General features: G+C 40.5%; 3 protein-coding genes across 5 annotated transcripts; 1 reads left to right on the forward strand and 2 right to left on the reverse strand.

Annotated features, from left to right (window-relative positions):
- Positions 1-2,783: 2,783 nt before the first annotated feature.
- sfxn3 (sideroflexin 3) lies at positions 2,784-11,747 on the forward strand. Its single transcript, XM_061086927.1, has 11 exons — positions 2,784-2,852; positions 4,797-4,969; positions 5,287-5,457; positions 6,428-6,526; positions 7,084-7,159; positions 7,300-7,385; positions 7,470-7,597; positions 8,030-8,079; positions 8,218-8,267; positions 8,366-8,413; positions 8,516-11,747. Exons 2-11 carry the CDS (start codon positions 4,806-4,808, stop codon positions 8,610-8,612), a joined length of 969 nt encoding a protein of 322 aa, XP_060942910.1. The 5' UTR covers positions 2,784-2,852; positions 4,797-4,805; the 3' UTR covers positions 8,613-11,747.
- Positions 11,748-12,187: 440 nt separating this feature from the next.
- LOC133020396 (peroxiredoxin-like 2A) lies at positions 12,188-17,484 on the reverse strand. Of its 3 annotated transcripts, none has more exons than XM_061086929.1 (6): positions 17,410-17,484; positions 14,704-14,883; positions 14,160-14,251; positions 13,931-14,071; positions 13,049-13,213; positions 12,188-12,964 (listed from the first exon to the last, which is right to left on the reverse strand). In XM_061086929.1, exons 2-6 carry the CDS (start codon positions 14,846-14,848, stop codon positions 12,869-12,871), a joined length of 639 nt encoding a protein of 212 aa, XP_060942912.1. In that variant the 5' UTR covers positions 14,849-14,883; positions 17,410-17,484; the 3' UTR covers positions 12,188-12,868. The 3 variants fall into 3 exon arrangements, with proteins under 3 accessions (XP_060942912.1, XP_060942911.1, XP_060942913.1); XM_061086928.1 differs by lacking the exon at positions 17,410-17,484 and adding an exon at positions 16,259-16,377; XM_061086930.1 differs by lacking the exon at positions 17,410-17,484 and adding an exon at positions 15,526-15,727.
- A 1,942-nt stretch (positions 17,485-19,426) lies between these two features.
- Positions 19,427-20,688, reverse strand: LOC133020925 (peroxiredoxin-like 2A). The gene is made up of 5 exons (XM_061087693.1): positions 20,544-20,688; positions 20,104-20,195; positions 19,883-20,023; positions 19,612-19,776; positions 19,427-19,528 (listed from the first exon to the last, which is right to left on the reverse strand). The coding sequence occupies exons 1-5, from the start codon at positions 20,686-20,688 to the stop codon at positions 19,427-19,429; spliced, it is 645 nt and encodes a 214-aa protein (XP_060943676.1).
- Between the last annotated feature and the right edge of the window lie 931 nt (positions 20,689-21,619).

Consider the following 21,619-nt stretch of genomic DNA (forward strand, 5'->3'; position numbering starts at 1 on the left):
GCTTTATAAGAAGACAATGTGACATAGAAAAGGTCTCCTGCCATTTCCACACATCTGAATGAACGAATTATAAATCTCTTTGAAAATAATGGCAAAAAAAGTATACTCTGTCTGGACAATGGACTCTGGATTTCCGATTTTCTCACTCCTGGATGGAATCCTAATTTTCTTAATAGTTTAGTCATGTTGTTGTAATCCACAAGAGTCTTTTGTAGCTCTGAATTCATCTCCACAGAGGCCACGGTGCGTGCCTGTTCTCCACTGCTCCAGCTGAGCGGCTGCAGGCCTCTCTGCAGAGGAGTCAGCGGTGCATGGTGATTCCCCTCGGGTCATGTTTAATTAAATGGATATCTGTTGAGAGAGGAATAAGCAATATGTGGTCAGAAGTTTGAGATGGGAGAATAAAACTCTCTCATTGTGATACAGGTGTGACTTTAACCTGGTAAAATAATAAATGGTAATAAATAGTACGACACAATCGAAAAAGGATTTGTTCATTAGGTACACCCTTAAAATGATCCTGTCTAAAACAACAGTCCTTTGGAGGGTGTTGTTTGTGCTTCTGTTGAACTGTGTTATGCCAACGGGTGTTTCTATTATTTTGTCCATTTGTATCAGTGTAAATTCTGCAATCCATAAAGTCTTCAACTTTCCAATGTAATGCATTTTACACATTTTACACCGGATGTTGTGCAGTCCTGTTTCGGGAGGTAGTCATTCAACAGTACATTGGAGGGGTCTGAAACTGAAACTAATCAAAGAGCTAAACATTAATGAAATGATGGAGAAGGATATTACCTGACAACACAAAACATAGTATTGTTAATGGCTTGTAATATAAAATAAATGGTAAATATGAAGCTTATAAAGGCTGTATAAATGGTCCCTATCAGACAGTGGTGCTGAGAATAAACCCTCCCTTCCTGAAAACACCTGTTGTTCTCTCACCTTTTTATCTGTCAGCACCATGGACAGCGACTCAGATAGTGAAGACACCATAATCAAAATGTTTCTGTTTATTATTATGAATTAATCCGCACTAACTATAACTAACTAACTTAACCCCTGGATCTCCTGTAGACAACATCTGCCTCCGTGTAAAACTGTAACATGAACACAGTCTAAACTTATTCCTGTTGATACATTAAACTGTGAAACATAAGATATAATATAATGTAAGCATCGTGACATTGCGATGTGAAGAAAGTAGGAGAGCGGTGCCTGTTACCTGTTGTGTCCGTGTTTTGCCGGACGAGCTCGAGGCAGAGACGCTTCAGTGACACCTCCGGAGTATTAGTGTCACCTCATTTGTTCTCCGGGCGACCATTATTGTCTTAAGAGCTGTAAGCCTTTTACACAAAGCCCCTGCAGCTGTACGGCCATTAGCTCCGCACCGATGACAACTGAGTGCACTAATTGCACAACATTACACAAACACGGGCTCGGGTCTGTTGCAGCTTGTCCTCAGGTAAACCTGACTGATCACCTGCTGATGAAGTCCATGTTTGTGCAGTGAAACTCGGGAGGTGGAGGTGGAGGTGGAGGTGGAGGTGGAGAAAGCTGAGCTGACCGTCTCCACCATGAAGGCCACACAGATGAATAAACAACCCCACCCGGTGGTCAGGGATGTCACGTCAGGTCTTTGTCTCATTCAAAACTCAGTCTGGATAAGAGTTGAGCACAAGTACTATTTTTGACTAGTAATTCAGTGCAAGTTCTGAACTGAAGTTTTTGTAGTTTACATTTTTGGAGTAATTCATTTTTCCTGCTACCTTATACTCTCTTTTTACTCCACTAGAATTGGAAATATAGCTCTTATTCCATCAGGCTGAACTTTAGTCACAAGTTACTACAATCTGTAGAGTAAGACTCTGCATATACAAAACAAATAAGCTTATAGAATGTTTTTTTTATTGATTGATTGAAATTACCCAACATCATTTAAATATACTTATCACCCAATACTTTCACCTGTTCCCCTGTACTTGTCTACGTCTTATGAAGAATTTGTATATCTATCTATCTATCTATCTATCTATCTATCTATCTATCTATCTATCTATCTATCTATCTATCTATCTATCTATCTATCTATCTATCTATCTATCTATCTATCTATCTATCTATCTATCTATCTATCTATCTATCTATCTATCTATCTATCTATCTATCTATCTATCTATCTATCTATCTATCTATCTATTTGTCTGTCTATCTAGCTAGCTAGGTAGCTGGCTGACGTAGATAGCTGACGTCAGTAGTTTTTAACCAATCATCTGACGTCTTTGCTCCACGCCCACCTCCTGATGCCCTTCATGACAACAACCGCCCACAGTTGGTGCCGCTTTCAAAGACCCACACAAGCTCAGTTTTCTAAAACACATGTCTAACATGTTGAGTGTGTTGCTGTTTTACCTTAGATTAATAAGATATCTTATCTTATATCTTTTTCGATTGGTCTACTTGTATTTTACATATAAAGTTATTACATACACACAATGATCTTAAAATAGGATACATTGTCACTCAATATTGTAATATTGATTACGTGGATTGAATTACAACCACAGTAATGATTGCCGTATACGTATTATGTTGTTGTGGTTGGATTAATGTTTGTAACAAGCAGTTTGCTTTGCTTTTATGCTAAAGAACAGTAAAACCAGGCAAAACCAGGTCATGTATCAAATCGAAACTTTTTTTTTCAACATTTCCTATGATCTCCCCGTCATTTTCTGTGAAGCTGTGTTTTACGACACTTTGTGGAGCATTCGAAGGCGGCACAGGTCCACCCGGCGCTGCTGTGATATTGAGAGGTCAAACATTTGCTAGAAGCACCGGCAGCCGAGCAGGTGAGTCTCTGTGATGACCGGAAACCCTTGTTTACCTGATTTAAGTCACAATACGACTTCTTGAACTAATGTTCTGAGTCCACATGTTCTCCTGGAACGCTAGCTGCAGTGCTAGCTTGTCAGCTAGCCTGTAAGCTACCTGTCATCCCGACAGTATTGACCCAGCAGTGGTTTGTTTTGACGGCGTGATGAAGCTTCTCTGTCCCGTGGAGCTTGTTGTTATTCACTCGTTAGGGGATTAAATGTCGTGTTATTGTCATGTGTGTGTGTGTGTGTCTGTGTGTGTGTCTGTGCTCCGGTGGTTGCTAGCTTCTCAGGTTAGCCGCCCCGGCTGAAAGGAACCGAGGCAGCTTGTCGTGACTTCTCCAAATCCATGTGTCACGTATTTTTTTACACGCTCAGCAGCTCACACTGTGACTCATGTACTTCTCATGAATGACTCCCTATCAGCAGCTCTCACACCCATGTTTACAACTGGGTTAGCGTGTGGTGTAATATGTGGTTTCAGTTTCTGCAATGGTCTAATCAGCTGACCTAAATTCCAACGTGCTGCTCGCCAAAGGTGACATGTAAAAATAAAAATGATCGTAAAACAGGGATTTAAAAGAAATGCAAGCAATAATCTACAATTATTAAAGGATAGATATTGTAAATATGAACAGGAAGTGTTCTACTGAGTGCCTGTGTTTTCTCTTTTGTCTGATAATGAACCAACTCTTATGGCAACTACTCTGATGTATGGAGGCAAGTCAGGGCCATTTGTTTTGTTCATTTGAAAAAATAAATTGTAGTTGAAAAACTTAAAATTGAAGATTTGTTTATGAATAATGTATTCAAATTAAGATTAAGTGTAGGATTGTTTTCAATTCAAATATCATTTTGGTTAAATTCTGGAATTATTTTGAATTAGATTTTTCAAAATTAACTGACATGCTGGAAATAAATCAGTTCATAAAGAAAGCCACTGGCACAAATGATGAACATTCACTATCTAAGATATGAGCACATTAATGTGGTTGTACCTACCTGGGCGAGACACTTGATGTGTGATAAAAATTGGCCAATCAGCAAGGCCATCTAATGGCTAATCATTGTGTTGGTCTATGAACATGGCATTGATTCACATCATTAAGGTAGATTAAGTACATTCAAGTACAAAACTGTCATCACCCGCACCTAACTGGCAATTCAACCAAAAGTATAAATCTTTCTTTTTCTTTGCACTAAGTGGTGGTATGTTTGCCTTATTAAAAAAAACCACTTATATTGACCTGCAGTTAGAAGAGTTTCATTTTTAGTACAGTTTTCCCGTATCTCGTACTCGCAGCCACAACTGATAGGGAACGTTTGAGATAAGCCTCCTGGGAGGTGGATACTCCCAAGAACAATCTGATAACAATTATCTTTATTTGACATAATAATAACTTATCCAACACTTCACGGTACATCCTTTATTTTAGCTTAACGCGCTGAGAGGCAGGACGTGCTGATGGAGACTAAACCTGAACAACTGGTCTGTGTGGAGTATTTTTCTCAGAGATAAGTGTTCAGTGTATATTCTACTTTGTATGTTGTTTAGTGGTTGGGCCGGGGGCTTTGCTTCAATACAGCACTTTACTGTACTGCAGCAAAGTGATTCATTGAGCAGAGGTAGAGGCTTAGTTGTGCAGCAAAGGGTTTTTTAATTATACAAATTTCCTCTAGTGCTTGGACTCATCAAATATCTGAGATTTGTTGTGTTGATGAGATGTGCTTCCCTTTGAAATCACAACATTATCTGACTAGATTTTATTTGGACAAAAAAGTTCATGTGTCTATGCAACATTCAACATGCTAGAACACATTCTGTTGTTAAATTAAAAGTAAGGTTTATAGAAACATAAACTGTCAAACCAAATAATCCAAACGGGTTTATTAATTTAACATTTGTGTCATCGATTATAGAAAGCCAAGATGTCTGGAGAACTGTCCCTCAACATCAACATCAAGGAACCACGATGGGACCAAGGCACGTTCATGGGGCGCGCCAAGCACTTCTTCATGGTCACAGATCCCAGGACCGTCCTGCTGTCCTCCGAGACCCTGGATGAGGCCAAAGTGATTGTGGACAACTACAGGTAAATGTGTTAGGAGGTAGAGGGTGGGGGGGGGGGGGTCTAAAGGATTAGATTAGGGTGAGTTCATTGGTGTGAGGCATGGATAGAAATGAGCACAGGTAATAACACCAGTGTTCCTTCTTTAATGGGGTAATACGACTCAAAATGAAAATGTCATGCTTTGTGTTGATACGTTTGTTCAAGTAAGAATTTTTAAATGTATCTAAAACTGAGAAGATCACACTATTTGTTGACAAACACATTAGTAGAACTCCCTTATCTGGTTTTTGTCCTGTGAAGTACAGACTCAGTCTCTCCACCTTCTTGCCTTTTTTCAGAGCTGGGAACGCGAAGCCTGGCCTGACGGAGGACGAGCTGTGGAGAGCCAAGTACGTCTACGACTCCGCCTTCCACCCCGACACTGGCGAGAAGATGTTCGTGATCGGGCGGATGTCGGCTCAGGTGCCAATGAACATGTCCATCACAGGCTCCATGCTCACCTTCTACAGGTACAGCGCATGTTTCCTGTTGTACTAAACACAAAAAGCAAGATTTATGAATTAAAATAGAGAAATGGAAATTTGTGATCAGCCAAAATCAAGAATAAATTTGTGTGACAGTTTCCATGGGACTGTAGATTTAACTGTATGGCAGTCTGCAGTAATGCATAAAAATAAGAGATTTTAATCCCTGCAGAGTGAAAGTCCTTTTAAAGAATTGAAAATATAACCCTTGCTGCTGTAAACTGATAAAACACTTGGCTGCTGAGACGATAGTGAAGCCATGTGATAATGTTGTAATATATCACTGATAAATCTATTATTTAGTGCATTTTATAGCATTGTGCACTGCTGTAAACCATGGGGTGCTAAAGTCTGAAATTTCCGTTACATGGTGGTTTCAGTTTCAGTTTCATTATATGTAAAGCTGGCACAACAAAGAAACAAGGATAGGTCAGAGATAAGATGATTTATCTGAGAAAATAAACTAAATACCTTTACACACATCACATCAGAGAGTAGTTTTTATCTAGATCAAAATCTCAATGTGAAAGTATAAACACAATATGTTGCTCCAACAGGGATCAGGTTTATGTGGCCTGTTATGTGCTGAATAAATTTGTGACTTGTCGTACTGAATAACATAATACAGCATCGATTAGTCCAAGTCTCGGTCAATATCACCAAAATGTGAAGTAATTACAAATATAGTTTTTTAGCCCAAGTGTAAGATGAATTTTGAATCAGTGTGTGACATTTCATATAAAAGAAACAACTGCAAAAAAAGTCAACACAGCCTTGACTTTGTGGGGTTTTTCTATCATTTTTAGATATTCTTATGTCCACACTGATAAAGCATCTTCAGGGTATTTCAATAGAACTGCTTGTGATTTCTATCTCTGTCGTGTTAAATATAACACTACAGTTTTGACTGAACAGTGTGAAATCTCACTTCCTCCACGTTCCCTCGTGTTCGCAGGACTACTCCGGCCGTGGTGTTCTGGCAGTGGGTTAACCAGTCCTTCAACGCAGTCGTCAACTACACTAACCGCAGCGGAGATGCCCCCATCAGCGTGAAGTAGGGAGGACTTCTCACCTCACATCCACTCTAGATCTTTCCTGTCCTCCCCCAATACTAATGTCTGTCAGGAGGCTGTGGGAGCTGCCGTCCTCTCCGCTACGCTCACAGCGGTATTACGTTCCACTGTTAAGCATGTTCAGCCCCATGTGACCATGCACTCATGTTGACATAGGTTAAATGATCCCTGTAGATGTCAGGTCAACTTGCATTTGCTTTCTCTTCTCATTCTGCCAGAATTTGCACCTTTTTCAGATGCTACAGAAAAACATCGAATGCATGAGTTCAGGACAAATGTCCCAGTGCCTTCCTCTGCTTCTGTTCCTGTATGTTCTTGTCTGTTGAGCTTTGCATATTGATACATAGCATGAATTTGCACCGCAACTGAGATAACTATTATTTTAAATCTCTCACTCAAGTGTGACCGACAGATTACCAGCTGCACTCTTCGTGTTCTGTGGCAGAAGAGAGCTATTTATGACGTGTTAAAAGGTGAATCTTCTAAAAGAGGAAGTTGGTTATTAACGTTGGTTTCTGATGCATCCGTCTCCTCGCAGCCAGCTCGGCGCAGCCTACGTCAGTGCTACTACTGGTGCTGTAGTCACTGCCTTGGGATTCAAGTCTCTAGCTAAGGTAATAATGCCTGCGGCTCAAGTGAATCAACACATCGAGTGATGTGTAACTGAGATACAGACACACTGATCCCTCTATATTAGTGCAGCAATATTATACTGTTTTTCTGACGTGTCTCTGTTTCGACCCCGTCTTTGTAGCGTCTCCCTCCAATCATGAGCCGGTTTGTCCCCTTCGCTGCTGTCGCTGCTGCTAACTGTATCAATATTCCCTTCATGAGACAGAGGTAAGAGCTCGAACATGAAGCTTTCAGTAGCTTTTAGAGATTGTGACAGCAGCTTTACATGACTTTTGTTTTTGCTTCTACCAGGGAGTTGAAGTACGGTATCCCTGTGACTGATGAGAATGGAAACAGGTTAGGAGAGTCCCCCACTGCTGCCAAGCAGGCCATTGTGCAGGTGGTGGTTTCAAGGATCGGAATGGCAGTACCGGCAATGGGTAAATCATCTACTGATTCGATAAAGCAGCTGGTGTGCCCTTCAGCTTTATTGAGCTTTGCAGTGAAGTTCAGCTCTATGTTTAGCTGCCCAGCGCACAATTTATCAGTTTTGGTTCACTCTCAGTTCCTGACTGCCTCAGCAGAAAACATATTTTTCAAGTGAATTCCCTTCAAAACCCCACTGCATACTTCCTGCTCAGCAGACCGACAGATTTGGGGAGAAGCTTGTGAACATAGTGGAGCATTTATCAGTTAAAGAGTCAGATATTCTTCTCAGGAGCTGGAAGAGACCAGTTAGTGAGTAATACAATTAATCTGTGTATTTAAGTGACATAAAACCTGATGTACACTCAACTTATCCCGCTTATCGAAACTAATCATCAGCTGACTCATCTTGGATGTTAAACTGTTGGTGTGTTATTTTTTCACAGCCATCCCTCCGGTTATCATGAATGCTCTGGAGAAGAAAGCTTTCATGAAGGTGAGCAGACTGCATTTTTGACTGTCAAGTATGTTTGTTTTTAGTACTGGTGGTGCTGGTTTTCGTGCTTGTCAAGGTGATGAATAAGTCCTGTCACATGCCACGTGATACACAGTCCTGTGTTTTATCTCCCTGCAGCGGTTCCCAATTCTAAATGCTCCAATCCAGGTGGGGCTGGTCGGCCTGTGGTAAGTTCTTTGCACCAGCACTATCTATGGTGATGTTTTTATATGGACTCGAGCATCTGTAACTAACAAACCATCCCTCCTCTACATCTTATTTTCAGCCTGGTGTTTGCAACTCCTCTGTGCTGCGCCCTGTTCCCACAGAAAAGGTACAGAGCCTCTCTCACATCACTCTCATTGATACCTGTGTACGTGTGTGTTAACTAAACCGTTGCATCAAATCTAAAACCTGTTCAATAATCCCTCTGTAGCTCTATGAGCGTAAGTGGGCTGGAGGCAGACCTGCAGGAGAAGATACGCCAGACCAGTCCCAACACCACCACCGTCTACTTCAACAAGGGCCTGTAGGACCAGCCAACACATCTCCATACACAGGACATGCAGACACGCACACATATATGCACATGTCAGCTGTCGTGTGGGCACAAGTGGGAGGGCAATACAAAATGAAATTATGCATTTTTTTTTTGTTGTTGGTTTGTGAAACTGGTGTATTTTTGTTTTTAAAAAATCTGACTGCACAGAGCTGCTCCAAGTGTAAGAGCGGAGGCTGATCATTATTTCTGAGGATTTACTGAAGGGAAAACGAAAGAACTTTGAGAAGGATCATGACGGAAAGTTCTCTCTGTACATAGATGACACTCCGTAGAAAAGACAAACTGACTCCTTTATAAAACAGTGTTGTGTTTTCTGTCTTTGTTTAGTCCAAACTGCCTCTTCACTCCTGGCACTCGCTGATTCATGTTTGACTCACTTATATATCATGTGGCGTTCAGGTTCGTACCAGTCCTATGACCTCACTCCAGTTTAAAATGAAGACTTGTGCTTTTGAGTCATGTATGTAACGTTAATATTAGGATTATTGTAAGGTGGTACAACTTTTTCGCTTTTCCAGTTCTTCCCTCGTCATCGTCAAATTATTCTTTGTGATATTTTAGGTAAATAGACACTACCCATGTTTTGTTTGAATTGCTGCAGTTACACTGGAACAAAAGTTGTGTTAATTGGCCCTGAATAGTTCAACCTTCGATGAATAATTTCCTCTTTTGTTGTTCTCTGCTTCCTTGTTTACTGTCGCACCTTCTTTACTCTGTTCATCTCTCCTTCAAGTGTACTTATGCTCCTCCATTCTCTTAGACCAGGCAATGAGGTGCTGGGTATATGTGGCACATGTGTAGGAATCATATGACAAAAGCTTAGTCGAGTGCGTCAGAGTCTGATGTGTGTTTGTGATCTGTCAGCGTAAACATGTAGTGTTTCCATGGCAGCCTGTTTCTGAAGGCCTTTAATTATTTGAGATCACTTTATGAACTAGTGCAGTCGTTCACTGTCGTAGCACATTTATCAGTTCTTTGATTGCTGTAGGTGATGTTTGCTGGTAGTGATAGCTGGAGAAGAATGTCCTATGTTGTGTCATTGTTTTGTCGCCAAGAAAAATATGTGATCATTGACGATGTGTCGCTGCAATAATGCAACTTAGACTCCAGTTTATTTGATTTATCATTGGAAATACAGGGTGATTAAGTGCAGCAAACAGCCAGCCATCTGCACTGGAGCCACTGATGTTCCATTGTACCAAATGAACCAAATGAAATATTGAATACTTATAATATCCAGATCGTGTGTGTGTGCACAGTATTTGTTGATGCCTTGTTGTTGACAGTTTGGCGGAGTTTCTTCTTCTCTGATCAAACTCATTCACGTTGTTGACCAAGCTCTCAAACACAAACACACTGCTGTCCGCCGGGATTAGATAGTGAGGACCTATCAGCTCAGTTTATTCCAGTGCTGTCTGACTGATGTAAGAATACGTATATTTTTCTTGGATGTATTTATAGGAAATATCTATACTATATATATATATATATACATATATATATGATGTGTACTGTATGGAACACATATGCATGAGGGATTTTAGAGATTTTATCATGAAGGTGTGCCTCTGTTCGCAAATCCACTAGATGGCCCCATATATGCATCAGAAACCCTGTCAGCTGCTTGTGTTGTAGTAGCACAGAGGAGCAGAGTTTAATAAGCTCCTGCTCTAGAGCCAATGAGCTTTCACTTTAGATGAATGAGAACATGCACAGATCACCAACTATGATTCACTGTTTGTGTTGTGTCATGTACAGAAGAAAAACTAAACCCAACAATACGATTGTACAAGTCGAGGTAATACTTGAATTCATCACCATTTAGCGTCACGTGAGTCACTTGAGATTGTTTCTGAAATTTGAGGTTGAATATTACAGTAACAGGATTGTAGCAACTGCCGAACCAGTTGCATCGTTAAATACGTGATGATTGTGTTAATGTGTGATCCTGTGATTTAGTGGTTTCAATCCCGAATGAAGTCGTTACCACCTCGAGATTCCTCTCCTGGAACAGTCTTGATATGACTCCAAACTTCTGTAGGAGAAGGATTTCTTTGTATTACTTTAACATGAAGTGCATCACATTTTCCAATCACTTCCAGCTGGTCTTTTACTCACTTTCATATTAACGTTTAAACCTGGAGCAACAATAACACTGTCTCTGTATCGTTCATGTGAACGGATGTTGGTAACTAACTGAATCTCTCTTCACCCTCTGTAACACCGACTGGTGCTGCTGCAGGACAGTGTTTCAGAGACAACACCATTAATACATTTGGGTTTCTGTGCTTAATGTCTCCATTGTGTTGTGTTTGGGGTGTTTTTACTGCTGAGGGCAAAACTGCACTATATAACCTTTTCTGTGCTGCTGTTGTAACTCTATGCATTTGTGTTGCGGGAAAAAAAAGCTTTTAAAAATATATATCGAAAGTTGTATTTGTTTATCGTGCTGGTTAATGTTGAATGAGTCCCATTACTGCAAATTCATTCTTCAGCCATTGGCTCAGTTTCTGTTGTTTTCCATTATTTTCTGCTGTTTGAATTGTGACGTGCAAATGTCAAGAACAAACCTGGATGGTTGTCGTGAGCGTTTAAACACACACGTGTGTCTCAGCTTGTCGCATTCGTAGATCGAGCCAAAGGTGAGACGGGAAAGAATTGTACAGGATTGAGAGGAGTATGAAGCTTTTTAATGTTTTCGCTTCAGCTTTATTGTACCGACCTGATACCGATCAAAAACATGCTTTTATTTTTACAGAAGTGATACTCGGTGCAAAATCACATTTTTCAACAACTTTAAAATACATCGGCATCGACACAAAGTTTCCAGATATAAATCTCAATAGGCATCAATTTTATTGACATCACAATAAATCAGATTATTACACATTTTTTTATTTTGGTTGTGCATGTCATGAAAAATAAATGTAATCCTTGCTAACTGAAAGCCAATGTAAAGACAATCTGTGACACTCATGAATGTTTCTTGTTATTTCATGTTCATACGTCTCGTCAATATTGGATCAGTGTTTCCTCCCTTTTATTTTGTATTGTTTTGATGTGACATGTATTTTACTTAGAACAACTGAATAAAAAGTGTAACATTCATGTTTGAACTCTCCTCTTATTGATATACTAGTGAATATTGTATGTAATATATTTTTTTATTATTATAATATTGCCTTAAGCTCTCAAGGAAAATGAGTTAATGTTAATGTAGGAACAATCTTATGTCTAGTTGGTGCCATAGTGAAACAGGGCGATCAGATTAAACTGCTGTTGGCTCCAGCGGAAAAATGACCCCGATTTAAATCTGATGGTTTGTTTTTAGATGTGTGACGATAAACACGGGTTGTTTATTGCCAACTCATCCAGCTTTGAAGAGTAAATGAGAACGTTCCTGTCAGTTTTCAGCCTCAGTTTGTGGCAGTCTATTTCTGTAGATGTAGACAATTCAGAACTTGAGTATGGGTCAGATTTATATACTAGAAAAACTGTCTTCAGAATACAACCTTGTTTTGCACATAAAAACGAGCACAGTGAAGATATGGTGATGAGGTTCTTTATTGGTTTTTATCTTCTGTTGCTAGTACACACACGTGCAGAAATACACAATCTCTCTGTCTAACACACACACAACCGCGACACCTGCGTCAGGCAGCACAAACTCCTCCACATGGCGACAGACGTTGAACATTTGTGTGTTTGGGCATCAAACCTGCTCCTCTCAATGCTGAGTTTAGAGTCAGGTTGTCATTATTACACACACACGCGGACACACACCTGTCAACCATGAGACACATTTATGCACCTGAGCAGGAGAAGCAAACAAAACAACATATAGGTATCGTGAAAGATAGAATTATTCATATAGCCTGAATTATGTCTAGATGGAAGGTTTCAAGTGAATTTAAATGTAACGGACGATGTCCATGAATGAAAACGCTGCCTTTAAATCCCCCCCCTACCTGTTCGTAATGTACCCGTTTTTAAGAAACTAAATTCTTAGGTGTCTTCAGAGGTAGAGAGAGATACTCTTTTATTACTGGCTTTGTATTTCACAGCTCTGCTTTTGTAAACGACAGTAAATTAGTGTGCTATTAGACAACACAAACATACGTAAAAGTTATTGTAAAAATCATACTTCAGTGATGGGTGGACTCGGCACTTCAAACTTAAAATGTTAATAATCCTCTAGCTCTAAATTCAGCCTGCTCTTTGAGGAATTTATTTCGCTGGAACAATTTTCTTGACAGCCTCCAAAACATCTGCAGTGTTCACCTTGTTTCCAAACTCCTTCTCCCGGTGTTCCAGGAGAATCCCCTGCAAAACACAATTCAAATACAGATGCTTAGTGAAGCTCTACTGAGCCGAATCATATCTTAGTCCAGGTGTGTGCGGCGCTACCTGGTCTCCTGGCCCAATGACAAACACTCCGCCCAGAATGAATCCCTCTCCGTTCATGTTGCCCTGGTAACCGGACCGCCAGGCCCGCATGAAGTTCTGCCACACGCCGAGGCGAATGAACCCCAGACCCCCCATCTTCCTCTGCAGCGGACCATAGAAGAGTTTCTGCAATCACAAGGTTTCAGTTCTTAAATAAATACAATTCCCAACCAGCAGCAGCTAAATACAGGGATGCAGAGGGATCACTGGTTTTTAAAATATAGATATGCAACTTATTTTCATTCCCCAGTAATAACTTATGATAAATTATCTATTACCCGTAGAAAGACTATTAAAAATATGTTAAGTGCTCAGTTAAGACTGTAATTGTCATAACATGTTCCACTAATGGACTAGAAGATCCACAACCAAGCTTTTAACCTCAATAGAAATTGTTTAGCAAAGAAAATTTGTGATAAATTAGTTGATTGTTTAGGTAGTATTTTAAAGCCAAAACAAATGCATTTGGGGGTTTTTTCTCAAAATTTTTAGTTCTTCTAAATATTTTTTTTCACAAAAGCGGATTTTTTTCTCAACCTTTCCACCATTAACTTAATTTTTGGTTAGTTGGTCAGACACAACAAGTAGTTTGAATATGCAAACCTGGGCTTAAATAGACCAGCGTTGTACACACACAAATGAGGCTGAAACTATGAAGGCCAACTGTCTACGTGGACGCTACAAACTTGATGAAGGACAGCGTGAGGATTAGGCAAATACAGCTGCACCTCTTTACAATGCAGTAACACTGCAAAACTTCTCTCTTGTGTTTCTATGAATATGTAAAGCAGTTTTGGCTCATTATGAAACTGTGGAAGGACACGATCCGATGCGCTCTACTACCATTTCATCTACGTAGATGTCCCCAGCGAAGTGCGGTCTGAAGTCCGTGATCTCTGAGCCGACGTTCTCCTTTATCACGGCGACCAGAGGGACCCCGAGCTCCTCAAGCTGGGGCTTCAGAGAGGACAGCTCAGAGGCCTCCTACAGACAGAGAAAGAGAGATAATACCATCAAAGAAGATGTGACGTAAATACACTCTGAATAAAAACTCAGAGCCACGTGCGATCACCTCTCTGCACAAAAATCATCCAGGCCGCCGGACGGCCATGACCACGGCCCCGTTCGTCTCCCACAGGCTCTTTGCTTTGATGACTGTGGCGTCTGCAGACAAAACAAGAACAAACTGTTTCGAAAACATGTTCCTCTTCAATCAAGTAATCAAATGATATTTTTTCACATCTGCAAGAACTCATTAAAACGTATGTGCGGAAGAGAAAAGATGTGGCCTTCAAAAGGAGAAAAGGACAATGTTCATGGTCACAGGGAACATGTATATGTTGAACACGCTTGTGGAGAATAACACAGGACTTTCTGCTTCAGGCTAAGTGATCTAATCTGTACATGCAGCTGATTTGAGAAAGCAGCTTAGTCTTACATGCTACACACGACACATCATTCCCCATATGTACAAAGCGTGCCCCTCATGCAACAGCAAAGAAAACTATGAATGGCCGATTATTGTGCTGATGTACTGCTAATTCCTAATGGGTTCATGTTAACAAGATTAACGTAGGGTGACATAATTAAAACGGCCAATCAGAGAGACCGCCTACCATCTACGGTGGAGCGCAGGTCAGCGTCTTCCAGGTGCTCCAGCGATGCCATGGCAGCTTTAGGCAGACACAAATCAGTGTTGGCCAGGAAGATCCCTGCCAGGGCTGCTCCGACAGCCCCCAGACCCAGAGACCACATCCCCATCTCCAGCAGATCCCCCTCCAGCCCAGAGGAAAACACTGCGGCACAGACAGCGAAAAACATCAGAAAGGTCTGAGCCAAAATCACAACGTAAAAGCAAGAAAAAAAAAAATTGGGTCTTCAAAAAGAAAATCATGAATTATATAACCTTCTGCTTAATGTTTTAAAGTGCTTGACACAATGAGAATCAAAGGATAAAACATGAGCAGACAATATAAAATAAAATAGATAGAATAATTTAATTTAATAGGATTAGTCTGTGTAAATAGGAATCAATAAGTTGTAAAAGCTTTCTTAAACAGAAAAGTTTTAAGAAGGGATTTAAAAGAAGCTAGATGATGAAAAGAATTCAGTAAAAAAAACCATTTGCAAATTTTATTTTGAGCAAAGTCATCATCAACTTCTTCTTTTCACTGTGACATCTTTTTTAATTTATTCAAATATCTAACAGGATATCTAACCTCAATATTCAAATATATTCGGTTTACTGTCACATCACACCAAGAAAATCAGCAGATAGTTATTTTGGCCTTCATGAAGTGGTTTCATGCTTTGTTGATTAGACTCTAGCCTGAAGTTAATCTTAAGAATTTACTGTTTATGCGATGTTAATCTTGCAAACTGTGTTTGTTTGGGTTGTGACAGAGAACACGTATCAGTCCAATGCTACATGTCCTTGCCTGGAGTGGGCTTGTTTGGCTCAGGACTGGATTTGTCTCTACTTTGGTGAAACAGAGCAGAGTGGGTTCTCAAAATATGGGGCCTGGCTGTGGCGGAGGACTGGCGGCTCAGGGTACCGCTGCCCAGAGAGAGGTGCATGGAGACAGACCTCCTCACAGATGGGGAGCATCTAGACAGAGCCAACATCTGGACCAGGACAAAAGCCTGACTATACACCCCCCCTCAAGATTTCACTGAAAGACAGAAACACACAATGTCTTGTCTATGAAAGATAAACCAGCCGTGCCATGCCAGAAAAAAACCCATCCCACCTGTACGGCAGCCTATCTTTCAAAAAGCCCACATTGGATTGCATGGATTAATTCAAGATTACACGGTTAGACCAACCAGCCAGGTTTATTATAGAGAAGATAACAGTTATTGCCCTGCAGAGCGTGCAATGTGCAGATGAGATAAAGCTGAAAATGTGTGGTTGACGGTTTCAGTGCAAAAGTTAAGTTAAAATAAACTTTCCGCTCTTCAACCCCAAGTTCTCTTTTTTGTCAAGTAAATACATCGACACTGAAAATGAACTGAAACTCAAAGGTAGACACACAAGACACACAGATATCCCCACACACTGTGCACTATTAAACACGACCAGTGTAGCGGATATTACACAAGACGAAAACCGACACCATGTTTGAAAAGGACCAACTCTATCTTATAAGAGTAGAACAAATGTATACTGACTTTTCTCTGTTTCCAAAGTGTGAAGCAAATACTCTTTCTCCTGTGACTTGTCTCGTAAATCCCCAAAATGAATTTGAAAAGGGAAAATTTGCAAAGTGGGAGGACGAAGAGCAAAAATAGAGAGAGAGAGAGAGAGAGAGAGAGAGAGAGAGAGAGAGATACACCCCTCCCCCCTGTGACACAAAGATAAATTTGCTATCCGTGAATGAGTCTGCAGCAACCGCCAACACTGCTACTGACACACATGATGGACAAGTTGCTTCTTTTGTTTTTCTATTAAAGTGCACAGAACTTTTCATAAATAATAATTTACAATTTACTATTTGCACAGCTCTCATATTTATGAACCCTTTCAATTTCTGTCGCAAACATTGTGGAAAATTTGCTAAAATTAAGATTGGAAGAGAATAATTATTTAATTAGAGCAAGAAGGGAAATGGTTAATAAAATGACATGCATTCATTCGATAAATTGATATGTGCAGGGCTCTCCTCTGATATTTGATCTGATTTGTTCACATGAGAAACCTTTGGAAATCCACATTTTACTATCAAATGAATGAATGTGGGCTGAGCTGGTGTGAACCTTGAGTCGAGACTGTGTGACTTTGACTGCTCATGTCTCATCTGACAAAACAGACCAACCTGTAATCCTTCAGTTATTGTAATAAACTAAACAACAGTGATTCACACTTTGGATACATGAGCTGTTATTTGGTTTATTATGAATCCAGCAGAACTCTATCTTGCTGATTGAAAACAATAAAGCCTTATCTGAGCTGTAAAGGTGAGGTGGTGACAACACTGACCGGAAGTCCCACCAGAGACAGGTGATGACCTTTGTTTTGATCGATACGTGATTCATGACTTCACCTGCAGTTAAAGCTGTGATCGAATATTCACCCAGATAAATATTATGACCAGAGGCCTCAGGGTGAAGAGGATTACATAATAAACACACTGTCGGTGCCCTTCAGAGTTCACAGAGTTACTGTCAGTGATGCGGGACAGACGGAGGCTAACTTAGCATTAAGCTAACGGTGATCCCTGTGTTCAGTGGCTAGCAAAGCTCGCTGCAGCAGGCGAGTCTGTGCAGAGGCTGTGGACAGATTATTAATGTTTGGATCAGTTTTCTGATTGAGACTCACTCACCTCAACGAGGCTGCAGAGATCCGATCACACGCAGGAGGGTGAAACGATCCAGAGACAGAGAGCAGGGAAACGAATCAAACAAGATCGACCGGCTCGGACGAGAGAGTGCATTCAGGTGCTGTCGGAATAATCGTAAACATTAGCTCCCGACAACTTTTTTGAAAAACTGAAAGTAAATAAATGAAAACATTATTAACAGAGAGAGAAATCAGGCATGACACATATGATGGAGTGTGTACATATAGAGGAGTGAGATATCTAACTGTAGAAATTCAAGAAAAGGAAATTATAATAATAGCAATACTACTACTTATTTTACTACTAGAAATAATAATAATAATAATAATAACGTTGATATTTATAATATTTGTAATAATAATAATATTAATCATAATCATCATCGTCATTAGCATCATAAAAGTAAAGGCTACCTGAGGAAACCGTGTTAGTAATTACTGATGTATATATTTATCAGCTTTAAGACATCTAGAAGGCGAGTTCGAGAATTCCAGCTTGTGAATAACGTTTGTGTTCAGCTCTTATACATTTTTTTCTCTTGCAAATGACATGTTCACTTCCTCCCTGTTTCAAACACACCTGGTCCCTTGTTCTCAATCTTCGACAGCATGCAAATGGTCTGTAGAGTAGTTGTGGTGTAGGTTAAACGCCCCAAACACACAAAAATAACATAGAGTGTTTTGTGTACATGAACCATAGACATGAACTCATGGAAGTCGTGACAAACGCGTTCACGACTCTGGAGAAAGGGAATTTTCCCGAGGAACACGTGAACGCGCAGGAAGAGAGCGAGCACGGAGACATAAGACGACACAGAAACAGGTAAAAAACAAACTAATTAGCTGGACATGAACATTGTTTTATTATGAGAAGTCAAACAGAACAAAACACTGCCTCACTCCAGCTGTTTATCCTCCATCACGTCATCACATCTCTGTCTTGTTTTGAGGTGATGAGTTGGTGTGTTGACATCAGAGCTGTGTCTCTCATCAGAGATTTAGAAACAGATCTTCATTAAAACACACGAAACACCATCACACATCCAAGCCCAGGTCTGCAGACAGTGGACGATACACTTTTGAAGTGGCCCATTTCAGTTGTTGCTTTGCCTAAATGGATGGTTCACCCAAAAATTTTAAATTCACTTACTGTGCCGATGGAGGTGGGCGTGAAGTGTTGGAGTCCACAAAACACTTCAGGAGTTTCAGGGGTAAACAGAGTTGCAGCCATATCCAATATAATGGAAGTTAATGGTGACCACTTCTTACACTGGGGTTTTAGCCTAAACTTCCACTGATATCTTACTCAATGGTGGATCACAGCTATCATTAAGGCACTAAAAACAAGGTATTTTCCTTTTTTAACTTTTTAATTTTCATACATTTGAAGAATCTGTCACCATTAACTTCAATTGTATTGGATTTGGCTGCAAGGGAAACTGCAAATGCTTTTTGTGGGCTCAAACACCTCACACCGCATAGTGCTGAGTAGTTCATTACATTTTTTTTGGTGAACTATCCCTTTGAGACCCTGAAACCATCAGCAGCTAAAACACATTGAGATCATGCAGCTGCCACATGAGCAGAGTATATGTTCTATGTGTTGTAAGTCATGGTGCAGTGAATCCAGGCTCAGACGGAAAGACACAAATCTGGAAACACTGTTACATGGAACTGGGCATTAAAACAATATCAAAAATTATCGAAATTATCGAAAAATATAATTTGTATCAGCAGCAACATAACAGACGTCTGTTATAGGCTACATTGACATTATTGCCTATGCATTGTGTCAACACATTGAGGAGTTTGATTGATTTTAGAGTTTAAAGCCACACCCTTCACTCAGGAGCGAAAATCTGTCTTTAAACTTAAAAGAAGATGATATTTACTGTGATAATTATCAATATCTATTATTTTATCTTGATATAATTTGTGGCCACATCATCCAGCCCCACTACGACACAATGCAACACTAACAAACGTTCCCATTCTGAGCTCTATCTTGTCATGTTGTCTTGTATCTTCCGTGCTGTTTTGAGGACCGCCAGCAGATTCACCTTATCCCCAAACTCCTTCTCACGGTGCTCCAGTAGAATACCCTGAGGGAGGAAATTTAAAATAACATTCATAACCCGATAAAACATCCAGGTCCACTTGTCAGAACATATGAATTCTCCCAAACCTGATCTCCGGGTCCAATGACGAAGACTCCACCCAGGACAAGTCCTTCCCCTCTCAGGTTTCCCCTGAAGCCCCTTCTATAAGCCCGCCAAAGGCTCCTCCACACACCGACACGCAGGAACATGGAGAGAAACATCCATCGCTCTTGAGGGCCGTAGAAATTTCTCTGTGAGAAAAAAGGAAAGCAGCTTATTGGCTTAAATCGTGTAACCCCTCCATGTGTGACTTAATATCTCAAAGGCATGCAGGGGAGGGGAAATACAAAAACAGACCTGCTGATCCACGTAGACCTTCCCAGAGAAGTACTTCTTGAAGCCGTCCAGCTCTTTGCCAAGGTTTTCTTTAACCACGGCAAAAAGTGGGACTTCAAGGTCCTGCAGCTGGGATTTGAGAGAGGACAGCTCAGCGGCCTCCTGCAAAGACAGAGGCGCAGACATAATCAAATAGCATGAATCACCAGTGAGGTGCATACAGGGCTCTTGTGATTTCATACCTCTCTGCACAATAATCATCCAGGTCGTCGTAAAACCACGACCACAGCTCCAGTCTTCTCCCACAGGGTTTTGGCTTTGTGTCTTTCGTGGACTAAAGGAAACACAGACCTCGTATCCATCAGATAAAGACGTCCACAGTTACTGGGCTAATTGCTGTCGTAGATAATCTGAGGTGCCAAATGCTGGGTTTGATCATCTCAGGGATTAACTTCATTTTAAGTGTTCATGAGTGTTATTTGCTTATTTTGTGTAAAACAAATGTAATTCTTCAAAGTTCAGTAGGATCGAAAGGTTTGGTTTACATTTTCATTAGCTGTTTTTGTCAAATCTTCTTCCTGTGTATAATGAATAAACAGATCCCCTTCTTAGGTACTTCGAGTAGAAGTGATTGGGAATGAAAACCACAGTTCTCACGGCTTGTTTCTGTGGTGTGGCTCACCTCCTCCTGTGGTCTTCAGCTCTGTGTCCTCCAGCACCTCCAGGTTGGCCCATGCTGGTTTGGTCTGGAACCAGTCGGCGATCGAGCTGATGAGCTCTGTGACAAACAGGCCCCAAAGCTGCAGCACCTCGGTCACAGTCACCATCACCTTACACTCGCTCCACAGGCCACCTGCAGAGAAATCATGTAAAAAACATAAACTGTGGAAATTGTTAATATTTATTCCATTCTACTTGTCTGGAGTTTCTTAAACTCAAACTTAAAGATTTTAAAGCTATTTCACATTGTTCTTCCATCTGACCACTTGAAACTGATTCATAATTATAATGGATTAGTTACATGCATAAATTTCCCCAAAAAGAAAAATACCATTAAGATGCAATCGTAAAAGTTTTACGTGTAGAAAGGTGATACTCACCGGACTGTGGCTCGCTGCTGATGTGGAGGAATCTGAAGTTTTCTCCCGACCCTTTAAGCCCTCTTAACTCAGATCAGTGGGGCCACAGTGAAAGCCTCGTTATTGTGGACGTAACATGGGAGGATTTTTTCTCTGACTGCTGTGAAACAAGGCTCATGTTGAGCTGGATCCTCAGTACCAGGTTCAGCATGGTGCTGAGTGCGGTTCTCATCAAAGAGCAATGCAACACCTTGATTTTAAAAGTTTTCACGTTTATTTCAGTCGGTTATTTTGTGGCAATGTTGTTCAAGCTGTAAATGTGATAAAACAGAATCTGTAATTCTGTATTTGAAAGTGATGCCTACTAGACAATCCCTCTTTTCCCAGATTTTTAGATTAGGTTGATTTAAACTTTAATTGCTGAAATGTATTAGTGGACATAATAGTTAAGTATAAAGTATTCCTGTATAAATGTATGCTTTTTATTGTCACATCAGGTCAGACCCAGCTGCAGACGGGCTGAGATCTCACTACAGCTGTCGAGGCTCATAGCAAGACTGCCCCCGGCAGGAGGTTAGTGACATTACACCGCAGAATCACAGCTGGCAGTTGTTTTCATTATGAATTAGCTTGAATACTATTAGTTGATTAATATTGTTGTGTATAAAATGTTATAATT

This window comes from Limanda limanda, chromosome 15, assembly GCF_963576545.1.
Source record: "Limanda limanda chromosome 15, fLimLim1.1, whole genome shotgun sequence".
NCBI classification, from domain to species: Eukaryota; Metazoa; Chordata; class Actinopteri; order Pleuronectiformes; family Pleuronectidae; genus Limanda; species Limanda limanda.

Coding starts and splice junctions, on each gene's coding strand:
- sfxn3 (XM_061086927.1), top strand. CDS start 4,806: ATGTCTGGAGAACTGTCCCTCAACATCAACATCAAGGAACCACGATGG. Junction 7,598..8,029: donor AATGGCAGTACCGGCAATGG/GTAAATCATCTA, acceptor ATTTTTTCACAG/CCATCCCTCCGGTTATCATG. Junction 8,414..8,515: donor GCCCTGTTCCCACAGAAAAG/GTACAGAGCCTC, acceptor ATCCCTCTGTAG/CTCTATGAGCGTAAGTGGGC.